At 41.2% G+C, this 18091-nt stretch overlaps 2 protein-coding genes across 5 annotated transcripts; one reads left to right on the forward strand and one right to left on the reverse strand.

Moving 5' to 3' along the window:
* Positions 1-72: 72 nt before the first annotated feature.
* Positions 73-9405, reverse strand: LOC114844375 (ubiquitin-protein ligase E3A). 3 transcript variants are annotated; one of them, XM_029131718.3, is made up of 11 exons: positions 9144-9405; positions 8452-8496; positions 7319-7614; positions 5963-7212; positions 5732-5876; positions 4723-4928; positions 4399-4563; positions 4131-4286; positions 3948-4021; positions 3712-3855; positions 73-3476 (listed from the first exon to the last, which is right to left on the reverse strand). In XM_029131718.3, coding segments are annotated over exons 2-11 (2559 nt in total). In that variant the 5' UTR covers positions 8454-8496; positions 9144-9405; the 3' UTR covers positions 73-3355. The 3 variants fall into 3 exon arrangements, with proteins under 3 accessions (XP_028987551.1, XP_028987540.1, XP_028987561.1); XM_029131707.3 differs by having other exon boundaries at positions 9092-9405; XM_029131728.3 differs by having other exon boundaries at positions 9247-9403.
* Positions 9406-10457: 1052 nt separating this feature from the next.
* Positions 10458-18003, forward strand: ddx4 (DEAD (Asp-Glu-Ala-Asp) box polypeptide 4). 2 transcript variants are annotated; one of them, XM_029142512.2, is made up of 23 exons: positions 10459-10575; positions 11243-11273; positions 11368-11419; positions 12127-12174; positions 12250-12285; positions 12665-12685; positions 12765-12818; positions 13160-13204; positions 13303-13329; positions 13453-13497; positions 13611-13646; positions 13724-13759; positions 13837-13878; positions 13960-14102; positions 14327-14479; positions 14553-14707; positions 14786-14915; positions 15018-15184; positions 15282-15427; positions 15661-15760; positions 17077-17347; positions 17444-17548; positions 17632-18003. In XM_029142512.2, exons 2-23 carry the CDS (start codon positions 11253-11255, stop codon positions 17707-17709), a joined length of 1911 nt encoding a protein of 636 aa, XP_028998345.1. In that variant the 5' UTR covers positions 10459-10575; positions 11243-11252; the 3' UTR covers positions 17710-18003. The 2 variants fall into 2 exon arrangements, with proteins under 2 accessions (XP_055362880.1, XP_028998345.1); XM_055506905.1 differs by lacking the exons at positions 12127-12174; positions 12250-12285 and having other exon boundaries at positions 10458-10575.
* Positions 18004-18091: the final 88 nt, after the last annotated feature.

An 18091-nucleotide genomic window follows, 5' to 3' on the forward strand; every position in this document is an offset into this window, starting at 1 on the left:
ATCCGTGTTTAAACCAGCAAAAAGTTAAAGTAATTTCAAGGATGGGAATTAAATGAGGCTCATAAGACGGTGCGAGTTGGAAAAAAGCAGTCATCTTTATTTAGCATGTTTTCACAACACTTGATTCATCAGATTGTATATTTGAGAATGGAACTGTCGAGTCAAAAGCCCATTTATGAAAACTACTTCCCTTTCCAAGATCGGGATGACCTTTCACCTTCGCCAGGCTCTGGAGCCCTTTCACATGTTCAGGTGAGCAGCACGTTTAGCATTAGAAAAACAAGAGGTACAAATTAAAAGTTAAACAGCTGAAAACTAAACAGGGGCTCAAACACAGCTGTACCTTTGCTTCAACTTTCCATATGACTGAGCTTTACTACAGTATAACAATGTCAGCTAGGTTGTTGATCACAAACACACATTATACTGTAGCGACTCCACAACACAGTCCAGTGTTTGTCTAGAATTTCCACACACTGCTAATAATACCCAGAGTCCCTCCACTAGAGACTAATAAAACCAGGTAATGGTTTCACCCCTAACATCATTTGGCCCAGGTCTGAGTGAAAATAAGAGCAGTGGGACAGAAGCAAAATGGCTCAGGGTAGTTATAGTCTGTTCTAGTCTGGGTTAAAGTTAAATATGGGCCATGCTTATCAGGAGCTTTCATCAATATCTCTCTTCTCTATTTTAATCAGTGGAAGAAGACGATTCACCTTAAAGTAGTCTAAAATGTTTTGCAGATGTTCAGTTGGTTTTGGTTCATGACCTCTGACTTCTTAATATCCACTGGGCCTGCTTAGTTATTTAGTGGTCCTTAATGTTAAACTACAACTGGAGCTATCCGACAGAGATGGGTTTCACTGTTTTCCATCCCTGATTAAACCTGAACAGACTTCATGTGATAAAGAACCGAGATGACTGGAAGCTCAGAAGCTAACAAGCTAACATTTCGTATCAACATCTGAAGTTGAGGCTAAACTGTGATGGTAAATACCAGAGAACAAAGTGACAAAAGATGCTACAGTACAGTACAGTAGCAAATCATCAGGTTCAAATTTAGCCTTTTTTGTAAAGTTTTTCAAGGTTTTGCCATTTTGTCACTGCATTTCAGGCCCCTAAGTAACCCTTTTGTGGACCTTTACTTATGTAGTGGCAATTGACTTTTTAGTGGAGAGCTGATTTCAAAATGTACATCCTGTTATTTAGGGTCTCTTCATAAGGTCTATGAATACAGCTAAATGATTGGGTGTAATATTATTGTATTATTGTATATTAGAGTCAATGATGGATAAAATACAGTGAGCCACCATATTAACCACAGAATGAGCACAATGCATCAAACAGAAGTTCAGTCGCCTGTGGCTCATAATGTAATTAAACTGCAGATTGCTTTAAATATCTCGTCATGTGAGGACTCGTGATCCACTGATCCACTCTGTTGACAGTGACATTTATGGGCTTTAACATTAAATGAATCACAGTCAAAATTACAGGTGATGATCCAAGTTGTTAAAATTACGCAGTGACTTATTGACATGACTTAGCTCAACGTAAACAGGTATATTAAAAAATGGAGGAAAAAAAACATGTGCCTGTTCTGTGGGGGGTTGATTTCACAGTTGATACGGAGATCGTTGTTATTCAACAAAGAACAAACTCTACCGTTACCGTTTCCATGGGCAGTGGTTAAACCTGTTTTGTTTTTATATCAGGTCATAGTGGTGTGTCTGAGCTCTGCTTCTCCAGGATATGATCAACCAAGACTCAAGACTGGAAGCAGCAGAGACACAGCTGGGCTCTCCTTTCTGTATCACAGGCTCCTTAAGTGCTGCTTCAGCTGGCAGAAAACCAGTTTGATTCTCATTAGCAAACAGGTTCTATTTAGAGACCACGGAACCAATGACCCCAGCAATGACACTGTAAAACCATTACATCTCTCAGAGTACACAGTATTAGCCAATGTCACCATGATTCCCATTCAGACATGTCCTCAGTATGATTCTTAAAAGCTAATTTTGGTCCAAAGGCTTATACCCTGGTTTGTAAATGAGACTTAAACGGTTTCTGTCAGTAAAAAAGCACTACACTAGAACAAATCACCCTTAGGGTGCTGTCCACACATGTCACCACCTGACGCTGCTGGGATCTGACAAACAGAAATTCAAACGCGTTAAAAACCAGCGTAACTACAACCAGGTTTCAATCCAATGCAAGAACAACAACAAGGTACCAAGGCTTTGTCAGTGATGATGAGAAGGTTTGGAGACACTTTATTTTGTAGTCCACACTGCACTCCTGAATCTACATGTGGAGGTTCCAGGTAAACCGAGTGTGATCTGTCTACTTGCACAAGGCTAAGCCTGAAAATAGACAACACAAAGTGCTTACTGGGGTTTTCACCTACCAACTGACAGTCAGGTTGGCACAAGAAGAGCTCTACGCCTATCTGAGGACATCATCAGTGACTGGTCTACACAAGTACTTCCTCTGAAACGTGCACAATATGATACCGCCATTCCAACCGCACCAATACATAAATACTGTTTTTATTTAGAATCGTCAACAGGAAGACATGGAAATAAAATGCTTCAAACAATCATGGCAACCTGCGGACAGAAAACAAACATTCTGAAAATGTCTAAGTGCACTTACACAGCTCTGACAGATTTGAGTCTAACCCCCCTCCAACGCAAGGAACGCCCCAAAAATAAGAGAAAAATAGCTGTTCGATAATGTGCCATTTCGGGCCCAATGACATCCCAGGTGCTTACCTTGGTCATGTGTGGGCTTAGCAGGAACAATAGGTGATGGCTGGGAGTGGAGTGGACAGCTCTGTTTCAGTAGGGAGTACGATAAGTTGTCTTCAATCTACTCTACATCTAGATTCTCTCTGCCAACCGTTTGTAAATAGTTCAGAGCTACGTTTTGTTCAGTAAATGGGCGTCTTTAATATTAAAGCTCCCTCCTTCCCCAGGTTGGGAAATACACAACAGGCAGGCATGAAAAATAACCCATTTAACCTTAAAATAAATAATAAGGAAAATGATCCTCTCTGTACAAACAAAAACTGAAGACGACAACGGGGAGGCTGCAGCACATTCACATCATGTGGATGTGGGGATTGGTCTCTGTGCTCACACTGACTGACGTGGGATGACGCAGGCACAGTAGAACTACTAGAGTGCTCTGCTGGGACCATTTCTCTTCCATTACTGACCTGCTTTTCCCGCAAACATACTCTGCTCTGTCGTCTGTCACCTTGTGGATTTTGTCTTGTAAAGGAAGGGCGGCGGGCTGGGTTTGATGGGCTTTCTGAGAAGGAGTCTGTTTGCTGTGTGTTTGGAGCAGGGGCTCAGAGCATGCCAAACCCTTTGGCATAGGTGATGGCTTTCAGCAGTCTCTCCCGCAGCTTCTCCTTGTTGCTGTACTCAGGCAGCAGAAGCACGTTAAAGCAAGTGTGAGATGTCGGTAACCTGCAAACAGAAGCACATGGCTGCTCAGTTTTCTGTTCATCCAATGCAGCATTAAACAAAAACCTTTTTTTCACCTAACCAGTTCCAGAACTGGTTCAACAACAACAATGATTGCTTTCTATACGGTTCACTGGAACTCATCAGGCACAACCAACACCTTACCAAAAAACTGTTTCAATCATAGGTACATGACAGGATGAGCCAAGAAGCAACACGGTGATCAAAGAGAGCTCACCTGTCTGTGTCGGGTCCATTCTTAGCAATGATCATCTTCAGCTTGCCGAGCCCACCCACAGGTGCTCTGTCAGTGCCAGTGGTGAACTGTAAAAAGAGGCGCTTCTGCTCCTCACCGAACGAGTGCAATGTCTCCCAAAACTCCCTGCGACACAAACGCACAGCATTCGTTAACATTGTGACATACAAATACATGCAACATATTCAATGGCAAATAAATCAATACTTTATTCATACTTGATGATTCGTGAATCTCTGTTGTAACCGCCGTCGTATTCTGTTGTTTCTTCAAGTGCTAGGAAGTCTAGGTTCTGTGCACAGGTAAAGCCAAAGCCAGAAGAAAAATTGTTATAAAAAAAAAAAATATATAAGCAAATGTCAAGACCTCTTCAACCTTCAAATATGTGCATTCATTCTCACCCTGCTTCCACAAATAAGCAGCTCAATTTCTTCTGGTCTGAACAGGTACTTGAGCGGTGACTCGTTGGTGACCATGTGAAAGCCTCTCCTGAATGCTTTGAACTGCTTCTCCACACTTTTGTTCAGCATGTAGTCTGCATACTGGGCCACAAACTCCTGAACACACACGCACACACAATGTCATGTAGTGAGAAATATAAGAGCCCAAATGAGTATCAGTCTGCAAAAGGTCAGTAGAGTGAACAGGAGGAGTACGCAGCCTTCTCACCTTTCTGTTTTCATTGGTGACTGGAATCTTGTCCCCGTTTTCCCTTAAGTCGTACATAAGTGGGTTTCCGAACAGATCTGTCTGTGAAATCTGGAAAGTGATCATCATGTCCTCCTCCACGCTGCCCTCATACTCCAGCAGCTCCTTCAGACTCTGGTACAAAACCTTCCCAACACAATCAGATGTTTTAATAACACTAAGTTACAAACACTAACCTACCAGCATCAGAATATTCAAAGAAATCTCACAATATCAAATGTAGAAAATTGAAAAAAATGTATCCAGCTGCAGAACAAAGCCAACATTTACTGAGACATGTCTTACTGGGTTGGCGTCGGCCAAGTCCCTGAACGTTCCTTTCTTGCCCATGAGCTTCCTGTAGACAACCATAGGGAAGTGGACATCAAGAATGCAGTTGTTGTAGATGGCCAGACCAAGAACGATGCCAATCAGAGTGTACTGGCCCTCGTTTTCAAACGATGATGGGTTGAACCAGAACAGTTTGGTGCCCTCATCGTATGTGAACATGCCTGAAAGAGAAAAGAAGACATAAAGCTCTAAAATGTGTTAGGTTCGCTGAGAGGGCAGGGATAGTTGAAAAACCTTCAGGGCAGTGATATGCAAGAACTGAGGCCACGATTGTGACACAGTAGACCACAGAACCAGGGAAGCAGCAGATGATGAGGAAGTGAAATTAGCATAGTCGATGCCCCTACGCAGCTTAACAATCTGCCTGGTAGTTTTTTGATAAAAACATGACATGAACATTAACTCAACATTGCAGAAAAATAGAACCATAGACTGTGAATGTTGAGCATGCAGCAACACCAGTCTAATCAAATAAAAAAACTTATTTATACTGTTCTTTCTTTTCAATTTCAATTTGTGAGATTGAGAACTCAGAGGCTCATGCATAGTTAATGCCTGTAAACAGCATCCAGAGAGCAGACTGTTCTGTCCTTCACACACAAACATTTTCTTTTGGTATTCCTTTTGAAAAAAATATATTTCAGTAGTTGAGAATTCATCTGATCTATGCATCATTGATTCACTATTGCCCTCTGCAACTCTGTACCAAAACTGAGAGAGATGGACCATCTGGATTGAAATACATACACATATTTATCAGCCAAATAATCAATCGTGTAAACAAATGCGATTAAGACTCACCCGCTAATGAAACTAACAGGTTGTTATATTTAGCAAACACTCTTATAAAGCTCTAATTCTTTTCAAGGTTTTCTTTGAAAATAACAGGATTCAGGAAGACTTTCGTCATCTTAAAAAACAGCACACCAAATTGAAATATTGGTTGCTTTGAGGGTTTTCTTACCAATATCTGGGTTGAAGATTTCCTCCACCACCAGCTGAAAGAACTCTTTGGAAACACCTCCTTCATCAACACCTTGCTCTCCTTCAAACTCCACATACAGCTGCTTCTTCAGGTCTGCAGGATTCTCCATTGCGATCATTTCCAGCTACAGATGAAGGAGGGAGATAAATGAGTGCAACTACCTACTGCTGGGACTATTTATTTGTTTAAATTGTCCTAGCACAAACATACCCTGACAAGAGCATCATCAATGATGTGGTCTCTGCGCACTTTGAGCCTCAGATAAGGATTCAGCTGCTGACCCTGTACCAAGCTGTAGAGCACAGTGATGCGCCGCTCACTGTACATGCGGATGCGGTTGTCATAGTACAGACCCAGGTTCTTCGTAACAGCATTGAGGATGAAGGGGCAGGTCATGAACGAAAACTTGTTTTCTGTTTCAACCTTAAAGAAAGTGTAGTCCTTGTCCATCTCAAGCACCTCATTCAGAGGCTCATTCACAAATTCCTCGAAGGGAACGAGCGGCCGCCGGCAGTCATTGGTGCGAATTCCCAACTCCGTCTCCAGTGGATCCACCCGAGGCCCCTTCTTGTTCCGCCGCTCTTCCCCCAGCAGCTCCTGCAGGGTGAGCTCGCTGGACTCTGGGATGGGCTCCTCATCTTCTTCCTCGTTGTGCTCAACGTCGAGGTCACCACCCAGCACGTTTGCATAGTAGATGATCTTCAAGCACTTGGTGGCTGCCACCACTGCGTCGTCATCATTGACAAGGTTACGACTGTTAAATTCATTACTGATTACTTTGTAGGTAATAAGCTGCTGGAAAGTCTCGATCATGCGTCTGATCTGCTCGGCGCTGTAGTGTGACCACAAGCGTGCCAACTTGGCCTGAGCTGCCAGTGGTAGTTTGCTCATGGCCTTACAGAACTGTGGGAGTGCAATCTCCAGGTACTCTGGACTGTGGAGGTTGCTGTTTTCCATCACTATTACAAACAGGTTCAGGTAGTTTGGGTCTCGTGAATACACATTATGGTACGTCAGGTCGCACTCTACATTCGGTGAGAGGTAGACCAGGGCATTCAGGAAGGCGGCTTCTATCTTTTCATTGGACAGCAGGCGCTCGTAAACTCGCCGTACAGCTTCAATGTCCACTGACACCTCGTCCGGGGCAAGTTTTGGAACGTCGTTGTCCCCTGAGGAGCCCTCTCCTAGCCTTGATGAAGAGGAAGTGGGGGAGTCCTCCTCCATCGCTGTAGCAGAGCAGACCGCTGTCTCCTTCTCATCCTCGTCCTTGTCCTCATCTTTACCTTGAAGAGACTTGAGCTCCTCCTTGGTGTGAGGCTTGGACTTCCGGAAGCTCTGCACCAGACCTTCGGCACTGGAGAACACCCGACCTATTACCCTGATCAGAGGTGAATAGTCCTCCTTCTCTCCACAGATGTCCAAGATCTCATACACTTTTTCCTCTGTCAAGTAATTTACATCTAAAATGTAGAATTCAAGGTTACATAATTAGAAAAAAAACACACAATATGAGTAGCCACAACAATAAAAACATTGGCTACATAATGTAAGTTGGACATGAACTACCTTTGAAATTGTCCCGCACAGAGTTAACATCTTTGTGGTTGAGCTTCCTGTTGCTGCAGGCTGAGTTGCTACTCTCCAGGTACGCTGAAGCCGTGCCTTTCTTCGACGGGTGCGGGTCACACAACTTAGAGTTGACCTTGTAGAGCTCCAAGGCTTTGACTGCCGCTGCATTGTTATCCATGCGGCTGAAGCCGACCGACGAGGCACACCACGAGTTGGAGCACGACTCATTCCCACAGCCCTCTGTTAACTGGTGGTAATAGCGTTCTATTAGATGTTTGGCAGCTGCTCGCTTCCTGTTTTAAAAAGTAAGACAAAACCAAAATGGTAAGTTCTGCATGAATCCAACGTGTTCATCAAAGCCCTTGTACTACATAGCTCAACTAGACGCACTTTTGGAAACCAGCGTTTTATTTTCTATGGCCAATAGTATAACATTAGTGTAGCTAGACATCATAGTAACACAACACAAAACTGTGGAACTACCCAAACTCACAAGAACAATGGGAAGTATTAAAGGAAGGTTGTTGGGTATGCTTTGTTGAATTAATGCGCCAGAGTTCAGGTATCAAAAATGGGACCAAGGTCAATCAATATAGAAAAAAAAGGTACAAGGTACCATTTGGCTAAGGAAAAATGTTGACTCCAATAAAGGCACCACGATAGAAAAACACTCAATATATACAACACAATTCTTTTAGCATGCAGAAATATTACATGTAAAAACCCTGCAAATATCAGATTGACTAAATAGTAAAGGCTCCACAACTTATAACCAGATCTGTCAGTTTGCTTCACTATTAAAAAACAGTTTAATAGCAAATGGATCCACACTGCTCCAGGACTGTGATTGTCTTCAAACGAAGCACTGCCAAAAGGAGCAGTGTGTTAATGTGAATACATTTTCACACCTCAGTCATTTACTTTGGCTTCAGTTTTAACCCCAGCACTAAAATGCAACATAAACATGAACAGATCACTGCTGTAACAACTGCAGTAAACAGGGCTATAAAGACAGCAAACTGAAACAAGAAGTGAGAACTGACACAATGTTGTGAAGCAGAGGAGCAGCCTTAAAAACTTGCTAACAGCCACGTCTGTGACATGGAGCTCCTACTTGGGTTCATACTTACATTCGGCTTGCTTCTGGGTTTTCTATTTCAGGCTCCTCGTATTCTCTAACAGAACAACAAACAGCGATGAGAACCACAGCAGAGCGAACGGTGTGCAGCACTCACAAGTTCTACAACTAACACGAACCACTGAGTGCTGGCTGGAGAGTATTAGAACATATTTGATGCATGGAATGAGGAGAAAGTAACATCCCAAATACGATACAGCATCCGAGTGTCTTGTGGTTAAAGGAAACCTGCTTTAGCGTTATCAAGGTGACGGACAGTGGGTTTTAACCGTGCAACGTTACCTGTAGCAATTATTAATCACAGTATATAACATAAGCATTAAACCGCACCTTAGAAGGGTAATATAGCTTTGCAAGCAGGATAAAGGTCAGAAGCCTTCACATCCTGACACTGCTTTAGCAAGCTAATATGGCACTGCTAGCTAGCTACTGGCCTTATTTCAAGTACTACACATGCAAAGTCGCGTTTTCGAAGCTCGTAACAATAATGAGGGTTTATAAGTCAATGCGTTTTATAAATCTCGCCTAAATATATTTTGGAAACAGCACTAGCATCCACGCGGCTACTAGCATCGGCTATGTCTGTCAGTGTTTCCCTGGCATCCCCGAGTCTTTCCTCTAGGCGTCCCCACCTATCGGATCCTCCTGCTGGGCTAGTCTCGGCCTGTGGTGGCGCACACTCACAGTCCTCCTTCTCGTCGGAATTCATACGAGACTTTATCCTCAGTTGTTTGTTATCCTGCTGCTGTTGGTGAATTTATCAAGTCGTCCGCGGGTTAATTACAACCTCTGTAGCAAGATGGGTTGAGCCTAGACGGGTAGCCACGAAAGATTTCCTATTCCAAACTTCATTCACGGCCTTGGTACTGCGGGATCCTGCCTCTGCCTGTGGTTCGCCGCCATCTTGACTTCACCATTAGCCCAGGACCCACAATGCACTGCGCTCTAGCTGCTAGACCCGCTGGAATGGATCAGAACGCTACAAGGACCTGGACTCGTGATCGTATTCATTATGCACTTCAGCAATAAATATTATTATTGGATTTTAATTACTGAATTGTTCAATTCTGCGTGTAATTGTATGGTTTATTAAATTGCAGCCAGCAGTGTTTTTAATGTGGTATATGAATGTAGTAACGTTTTAAGTACGTTACGCTGCTAAGTAGATTTTAACGGGAAACAACCAAGTTTCATTTTCAGTTGTAAAAGTAATACTATTCATTTTTAGAAAAAGGAATGATACAAAAGTACAGAATTTACTTCTGGAATTAAGTGGAGTTAAAGTATGAATAAGCAGAAAATTAAATTCAAGGAAAGCAAACTCCTGGATAACAGCTTCACATGTTCACTTCTAACAAGGTTGTGAAACTCAACATAGTTTAGATTTACTGACCTTTCTGGTAAATACTTTGGTTTTTATAACAACCCTTGAAAGAACTATAAGCTTTTGGGGTTCATTTCTTTTAAAATGAATTAAAGATTATATTCTGTAAATATTTTGGCCTGATGCTGTCATGGTGGCAGTTGAATGACTCCACAGATGTTTAACGTTTGGGGCTCCTGACACTAAAAAAGAAAGATTATATTCCCACTCAGGGACCAAGACCTTGATTTTTGGGGACAAAGTATTGATCTTAATCCTATATACCATTATGTTTTCCACAATGTGTATTCATGGGTGCTCAATGAAATACTGTAAGTTTTGTGCTTTTATGGTACAGTAACACATCTGCAAGTGAGAAAGGAAAATATATAGATATAATCTAATAGCATTCTATTTTTGTGTGTTATTAAGAAATTTGCGTGTGGCGACTGTGAAAGCACAATTCAAGTACAGCAATTACGCGGCTTTTTAATCGACCTTAACGCAAAGTGCGGTTGTTAAAAATAAAAAAAAACTGCTTTAAGAATCTATAATACGTATAATGTTGTGAGCAAAAGAATATGTTTTTATGTTAATTTAACGGCATTTTAAAATATTCTCTCTGGGCGGGAAATTAGCGGGACTGGCAACCTTAGGTAGTAGTTCGAGTGCACACGACCCTGAGTAGTCAGTTTGCACAGAACGAGTCCTAACTGAGTCGACGTCGTCGCTTAAAGACTGTCTTGGAAAAAAGTAAGGCTGAACAAATATTTGATAAATAATTCAGCTATAAGTTTATAGCCCGATATATTAAACAGTATTTCCTTTACACTAACATTGTTTTATTCCATGTTGCCAATTTAAGGCGAATTAGCTACCGTTAGCTGATTTAAGCTAGCGTCAATGACCGTCAAGTTCACAAAGTACATACAGTCATATTTTAGTTTACCTTAAAATAAATTCCAAAGCGCATTTTGTGAGTTTATGTACGGACCACTTAGTTGATAGCTTATTTTAGTAGCATAATTATGTCCGTAATGAATGATTTGGTGTTTTTATTCGACTAAATGCCATCATCCACTGTGCTATCCCAACAATTCTGTAGCATTGTGTTAGTTTTAAAATAGGTGGTTAACTTAACTTTAAAGTAGACGATTTAAATATTATTAGTAAAGGCCGATGTCTAAGCGCCTTGCTACATTTTTATTTGTCCGAGTAGCTTTCCCACCTGTTTTAGCTAATCTAGCAGCGCACCGCAGTCTGCACAAGCACGTGCAGACGCATGTCACGTGGCAGCGCTTTGCCAGCGTCCCACACCACGTGAAACGACATACCATTTCCAAAGACACCCATCACTCATGTACGATGAATTTATCCACCCTGACTATAATATGCTCATTGTTTATATATTATTTTCCAGTTAAAACAAAATGGATGACTGGGAAGAAGAGGTAAGAGAGTTTAGTCTATTTGCAATTTATGTACATTTTTGCCGTTTTAATTACAGAGCCGATAGGTCAGCGTCTTATTTACTTTTGGTTACAGGAAACGACCACTACTAGTGCTATCACTCTAACCAGTCACAGCTTCAATGAAGGTATGAACCAATCTTGATGTTGTCTATCTAAATTCCTGCTACATGTAAAGCTTTAAAAATTGCTTGACATCCACTTTTAACAGTCTTAATTGTGCTGTTTAGTATATCCTGAAAAAGGGCTGTAACTAACTAAACTAACAAAAAACTTGATAATTGATGAAAATAAATAATAATTGTCATGACGGAAAGGACAAGATCTCTGATACAAGCAGGCGAAATGAGTTTCGTCTGCAGGGAGGCTTTGTGCACACTTACAGGGAGAGGAGACCCGTCACCCAGGAGAAGCTCGGAGTAGAGTTGCTGCTCCTCCACGTCGAGAGGAGCCAGTTGAGGTGGCTCGGGCATCTGTTATGAATGCCTCCTGGATGCCTCACTAGGGAGGTGTTCCGGGCATGTCCCAATGGTAGGAGGCCCCGAGGAAGACCCAGGACACGCTGGAGGGACTATGTCTCTCAGCTGGCCTGGGAGTACCTTAAGGTCCCACCGGAAGAGCTAAAGGAAGTGTCCAGGGAGAGCGAAGTCTGGAGCTCTCTGCTCAGACTGCTGCCACCACGACTCGGCCCTGGATAAAAGATGGATGGATTATGAATCTGTTATATACTTTTGACTAAATCCTATTATAGAAGTGTTTCAGAACAGTAAAAGCTGCAGTTAAAAACTTTTTTTTTTTTAAATTATGCATTACTAAACACGTACCATATTTTTAGGCAAAGAAAACGATTTCTGGAACACGGACAGTTGTGAATTTGGGAGCGGTAGGTAGAGAAACAATACTGATGGATTGATCTCCACTGTTGAGGGTACTGAATATAAATGTCTTTCTTCTCCAGGTTGTGGAGGCAGAGGAAGATTTAAGTTTTCTTCAGGTGCACATTCATCTCTGATAAGAGTTTCAAATTTGGAAATGATTTTGGAACGTTTCTTTGGGCAGCATAAAAAAAAGTCAGTGATGAGACAGATGCTCCTAATAAAGTTACATACACCGTGGATTCACGTTTAATATAGATTTTAGAAAATCGCATTTAAATTCATCCCGGTTGTATCATTTTATTTTTTTATATTTCTGCCACATGATAAAGTCTAGTCCATATTTGTATTGTGTGACATTAAACTTGTCAATAGCACAAAAGGTTGGGGATTGCTGCTCCAGAGGATTGTTTTCTGCTAAAATTACTTTTAGCCAGCAAAAGCTTGTTCCATATTGAGTGCTGCAGAGCAGATTTTAAATGAGCTGCTGTTTTGCAGGTGGTGAGAAGACCAGAGATGGTGAGTACTTGCAGTACCTGGTGTCTCTCTGCAGGTGGTCAGTCATTGTATTACTCCTCCTCCATTTTGTTTTCTCTAGATGGAAACAACTGGAACACCACATCACAAGAAAGATGTGGTTTTAGAGGCAGAGGTAAAACAATAAACCATAGATTTGTCTCGAATACTTATAGTGAGTAAATGTAATAGTTAACTAAAACATTTATATTTAGTTGGGGTTTCAAATTCAAAAATAAAACTTCCTAAAGTTCTTATTAGTTTTGAATATGAGATTCCCGCCCTCTGTAAATTAAAATGCTTGTAGTTTTCTTTTTGCAAGAAGGAAACAGTTAAGAGCTCACACAGTTAAGGAGTAAGCCATATTTAAATTTCTAGAAAGGGTAACATTATAAATATGTTGAAATGCATCTTGATTGAAGAAACTCTGCACATTTAGCAGATTCATAAACTTTTTATCTGTTTTTGTTTTACCAGGACGTGGCAAAGGCTATGGTGAAAAGGGTCAAAGTGAATTCAATGGTAATATTTTCATCAGTTTAGTTATTAAACAGCTGAAATCAGATCAAATCTTAGTGATCCCAAAACAGTTTAAATGGTTTGATTTTCTTCTGTCCCAGGAAACAATAATGGAATCAGTGACAGGGGTATGGTTTTGAAACAAAAAACACTTCATAGTGTTTCTATTGTTTTCAAATATTTTTAATTTTGTTTGAATACATGCTGGATCTATTCTGTGCAAATGTATTTTAATATTGTATTGTGAACAGGGTTCAGAGGAGAAAGAGAAAATAGAAGAGGAGGCTTCAAAAAAGGTATTTGATTTTTTTGTTACATTGAAGCAAGACAACTTGTACTTTGAAGCTGTAAATTTAGGAAAATTCACAGAATGTTGCTATTTGGGTTATTCATTCTTGATGTTTTGTAGGTGGTGAACAGGGTGGCAGAGGAGGCTTCGGGGGAGGTGATTCTTTTGCTTAAGGACTGTCCTTTAAATAAATAAATTGATTTTCAGGGAAATAATACTGTTTCTCACTGCAGGCTACCGTGGTAAAGATGAAGATATCTTTACTCAAGGTTTAATTTCTTTTCTCTTGCATAATTATTCACAAATTTAATTTCTTTATTTAATTAGCATTTTGTACTTGACACAGGGGAAAATAAAGATCCAGAAAAAGCTGGGGACAATGCTGACAGTAAGTTATTAAATGGTTCAGTCTTGCAGTATAACAGCTTCTCCCACTGTTTCATCAACAAATCTCTGCTGTGACCTATAGAACCAAAGGTCACGTACATACCTCCAACCCCATCAGAAGATGAGGATTCCGTCTTTGCCCACTACAAGACAGGAATCAACTTTGACAAGTACGATGACATATTGGTGGATGTTAGTGGAACCAACCCACCACAAGCTATCTTGGTAAGAACTGCTGACCTGTAAGGGAAACTACATCCATTTAACACTTCAAATTTTGACTGAATAAAACTGAGCTGTGAAAATGTAAAAACAAAAAAATTCTCACTGAAGCTTTCATAGCATTCGATGGAAATAAATGTGCACTGCTCCCTGCCCCTTTAACCTTGTGCATCTTTTGTTGACCCTATTCAGACCTCTTTTTTTTTGTCTTTTTTCTTTCTATTCAGACTTTTGATGAGGCGGCATTGTGTGAAACTCTAAGAAAAAATGTCAACAAGTCTGGCTATGTGAAGCCCACCCCTGTGCAGAAGCATGGCATTCCTATCATCTCTGCTGGCAGAGATCTGATGGCCTGCGCCCAGACTGGATCTGGCAAAACGGTAAGATAAAAGACTGGAGACTAGACTTTAGGATTTGTATAGACAGGGCTTAAATGTGTATTCCCTTTACCAGGCGGCGTTCCTGCTGCCCATCCTGCAGCAGTTGATGGCAGACGGTGTGGCAGCCAGTAGCTTCAGTGAGCTTCAGGAGCCAGAAGCCATCATTGTGGCACCAACCAGGGAGCTCATCAATCAGATTTACCTGGAGGCCCGAAAGTTCTCATATGGGTATTTTAACCCCTTAACCGGACACCATTATGTTAAATACTCTGTTCTGCTTCTCATTTTTGTCTTTGACTATTGTAGGACATGTGTGCGCCCTGTAGTTGTTTATGGTGGAGTCAGCACTGCATACCAAATGAGAGAAATCTCAAGAGGATGCAGTGTTTTGTGTGGAACACCAGGGCGTATGTTGGACGTGATTGGAAGAGGAAAGGTAAATATTTAACAAGTTTGATTTGGGGTGTTAATAGCTGACCCATGGCTAAGGAAGGAAACCAACACAAATGTAAAATGTTCTACTGTCTGTGTGCTGCAGATTGGGTTGACTAAGCTGAGGTACCTAGTGTTGGATGAGGCCGACAGGATGTTGGATATGGGTTTTGAACCAGACATGCGACGCTTGGTGGGGTCTCCTGGAATGCCACCTAAAGAGAACCGTCATACCCTGATGTTCAGCGCCACTTTCCCTGAGGAAATTCAAAGGTCTGCTCCTACATCATCCACAGCATTTAAAACAAAAATGGCACAGCATTTATTGTTGCTGCCTACTACTGTTGAACTTTCTCATGTATACTTGCAGGTTGGCGGCAGACTTCCTGAAGACAGATTATTTGTTCTTGGCTGTGGGTGTGGTGGGTGGAGCCTGCACCGATGTAGAGCAGACATTTCTCTCAGTGACCAAATTCTCTAAGAGGAATCAGCTCCTTGATCTTTTGAAAACCACAGGTATTTTTTATTATCAGGTTTTCCTGAGGGAGATGTTGGATTGGCACCAACTGTAGGATTATTCTCATCAATGTAGGGCTAAGAAGCATGTGACTTGTTTGTTCATCCCAGATTCAAGCCTCAATTAATGTTTTAGAGAAGACCTGTATACAGAACCCTTTCTGTCTAAATAATGCTTACAATCAGGACAGTGTGAACCACAATGCAACACAAGCCGTTTGTGTTGGTTGCAGGTAAAGAGCGCACCATGGTGTTTGTGGAGACCAAGAGACAAGCTGATTTCATTGCCACGTTCTTATGCCAGGAGAATGTTCCAACAACCAGCATTCATGGGTAAGTTGTTTTTAGAAGGAATCAGTCTGTGCACCTTCATGCAGTACAGACTGTTTCAATTAGGGATGCTCCAAACTGATTTTCATATTGGAAATCCACATCGATATTGAATAATAATTCTAGATCAGGTATCTGTAGCAAATGGCCTTATTTGACATAGAAAATTTTTATGGAGATGCTGGCTCTTTAATGCAGTCTGTGACATCACGTGCATGCTGCGTGCTCTGTCCCCAGGTAATCGAGCATAGAGTGAGCTAGAACATCCGCGGTTTTGAGATACTAGATAGTCAACAAAAAGTCCCTGCGCTATTTGCAGTATACGGCAAGATGACGCTCTGAGGGGTTGTGGTAAAATGTTGAATTATAACACTACAAATTTACTTAATACATGATGGTAAGCAGAAATATTTGAAACCGCTCTACCTGAATTTTACCGAAAACCGTGTGTGCGATTGCATTTGTCATAAATCCAGCTTGAGATGAAAGTGAAAACTAAACGCCTCAAGCAAGATGTTAGAACCAGGTGGTCCTTAGCAATTTTGTTAAATGATCGAACAGAACGTTCAATTACTACTAAAGAATCACAGTGCCCACAAAGTATTTTGTCCACATAATTTGCAATATAAATACTATTATAAAATATTTAGTTTTTATTTCTTTGCACATGTTTATCAAGCTTGTAAATCAGTTTTTACTGGATGTAAAATTCCTGATTGCACTTTAGCTTGTGCCTTTGTGGCTTTCACAGTTCGTGAAGCTTTTGTTATTGTGCTGCTTTTAAATGTCAGATTCCTATTTACACTGTTTTTGTGTTTCTACAATTTTTTAACTAGTGATGTAATAAATCACTAATGACATGTAAGTTTATTTAGTTTGAAAAGGTAAAGAAAAGGATTCAGGGATTCATACAGTTAATTAGGTAATTCAGCACTTTTAAAATGTTTTACTTTGGTATCAGATCAGTACTCTGTATCGGCCAATACTTAATCTCAGGTATCTGTTTTGGAAGCAAAAAAAGCAGATCGGAGCATCCCTAGTTTCAAATTCAATCAAAGACAGATAATTAATATGGCACCAACTGACTACAAAGGGCATCTCCAGGCACTTTCCAGCAGAACTAACTACTTAACTAAGACCTCAGAATACACAAAAGTAGACATGTATAGAAAGCAAATCACAGTTGGGTAACAGTTGAGAGAGCAAGTAAAAATTGGCTGCAACAGAAAAACAAAACACACAACATACATATCTAATAACATCTGTAGAAGGGTACTGAGGGTAGTGGAATAGTAATGTGCGTTGTTGCTGTGTGCCAGTGACCGTGAGCAGCGGGAGCGAGAGCAGGCTCTGTCAGACTTCCGTTCTGGTAAATGCCCTGTCCTGGTGGCGACATCTGTGGCTGCGCGTGGTCTGGATATTCCTGATGTTCAACATGTGATAAACTTTGACCTCCCCAACAACATTGATGAATATGTCCACCGCATTGGGAGAACTGGCCGCTGTGGGAACACTGGGAGAGCCGTGTCTTTCTATGAACCAGAAACTGATGTCCAGTTGGCTCGTTCTCTGGTCACAATCCTGTCCAAGGTGAGCAGTGTTGGTGGACTATAGCTGAGTAGTAGTCACACTCAGTGTCATATTTTTTTTTTAAAAATATTGCTTGTGTGTGGACCTGACTGAAAGGCCCAGCAGGAGGTGCCCTCGTGGTTGGAGGAGGCTGCGTTCAGTGGTCCTGGTTCTACTGGCTTCAACGCACCCAGGAACTTTGCCTCCACAGACAACAGAAGGGTAACTTAACTACTACATTCTGTTACAGCAGCATTGTCAGTGTAACGTTCTGTCCTCAGGGTCCTGTTTTCTTATGTCTGCAGGGAGTGTCCTGTGGAGACAGTGGTGCAATAAGCCAGATGGCTGCTCAGCCTGCAGCTGATGAAGATAATTGGGAGTAGAGACTTGAGTCACAGATGCACTAACGGGAGTTGTTTGTTTTTTGTAATTGTTCGGCTTGGTTTTGTGTTTTTGTTAAGAATACAGTAAAGATGGTAAATGATGTCCAGTTCAACAAGGAAACCAAATATTGGTTATAATATAATGTGAGATGTTTTTTATTCTTTATTCCTTTATCTCTTGCATTTAACAAAGTAGATGTCCCTGTAAAGTAACAGGAAAGAATGATGTGTATTTGTTTTTTTCTATTAACAATACAATAACGCGTCACAATAAATACATCTATTCAAACCAAAGCTTTTTTTATTTTGACATGTCAAGATGAGGTGAGACCAGTAGAGTTCACCTCAGTCATCCAGTGTGTCGTTAAATGGTGACTGTCTT

This window comes from Betta splendens, chromosome 2, assembly GCF_900634795.4.
Source record: "Betta splendens chromosome 2, fBetSpl5.4, whole genome shotgun sequence".
In the NCBI taxonomy this organism is placed as follows: domain Eukaryota; kingdom Metazoa; phylum Chordata; class Actinopteri; order Anabantiformes; family Osphronemidae; genus Betta; species Betta splendens.

Coding starts and splice junctions, on each gene's coding strand:
- LOC114844375 (XM_029131707.3), bottom strand. CDS start 9,168: ATGAATTCCGACGAGAAGGAGGACTGTGAGTGTGCGCCACCACAGGCC. Junction 4,564..4,722: donor ACTTGGCCGACGCCAACCCA/GTAAGACATGTC, acceptor TGTGTTGGGAAG/GTTTTGTACCAGAGTCTGAA. Junction 4,287..4,398: donor TCACCAATGAAAACAGAAAG/GTGAGAAGGCTG, acceptor GTGTGTGTTCAG/GAGTTTGTGGCCCAGTATGC.
- ddx4 (XM_029142512.2), top strand. CDS start 11,253: ATGGATGACTGGGAAGAAGAG. Junction 13,647..13,723: donor CAGAGGAGGCTTCGGGGGAG/GTGATTCTTTTG, acceptor TTCTCACTGCAG/GCTACCGTGGTAAAGATGAA. Junction 14,480..14,552: donor AGACTGGATCTGGCAAAACG/GTAAGATAAAAG, acceptor TCCCTTTACCAG/GCGGCGTTCCTGCTGCCCAT.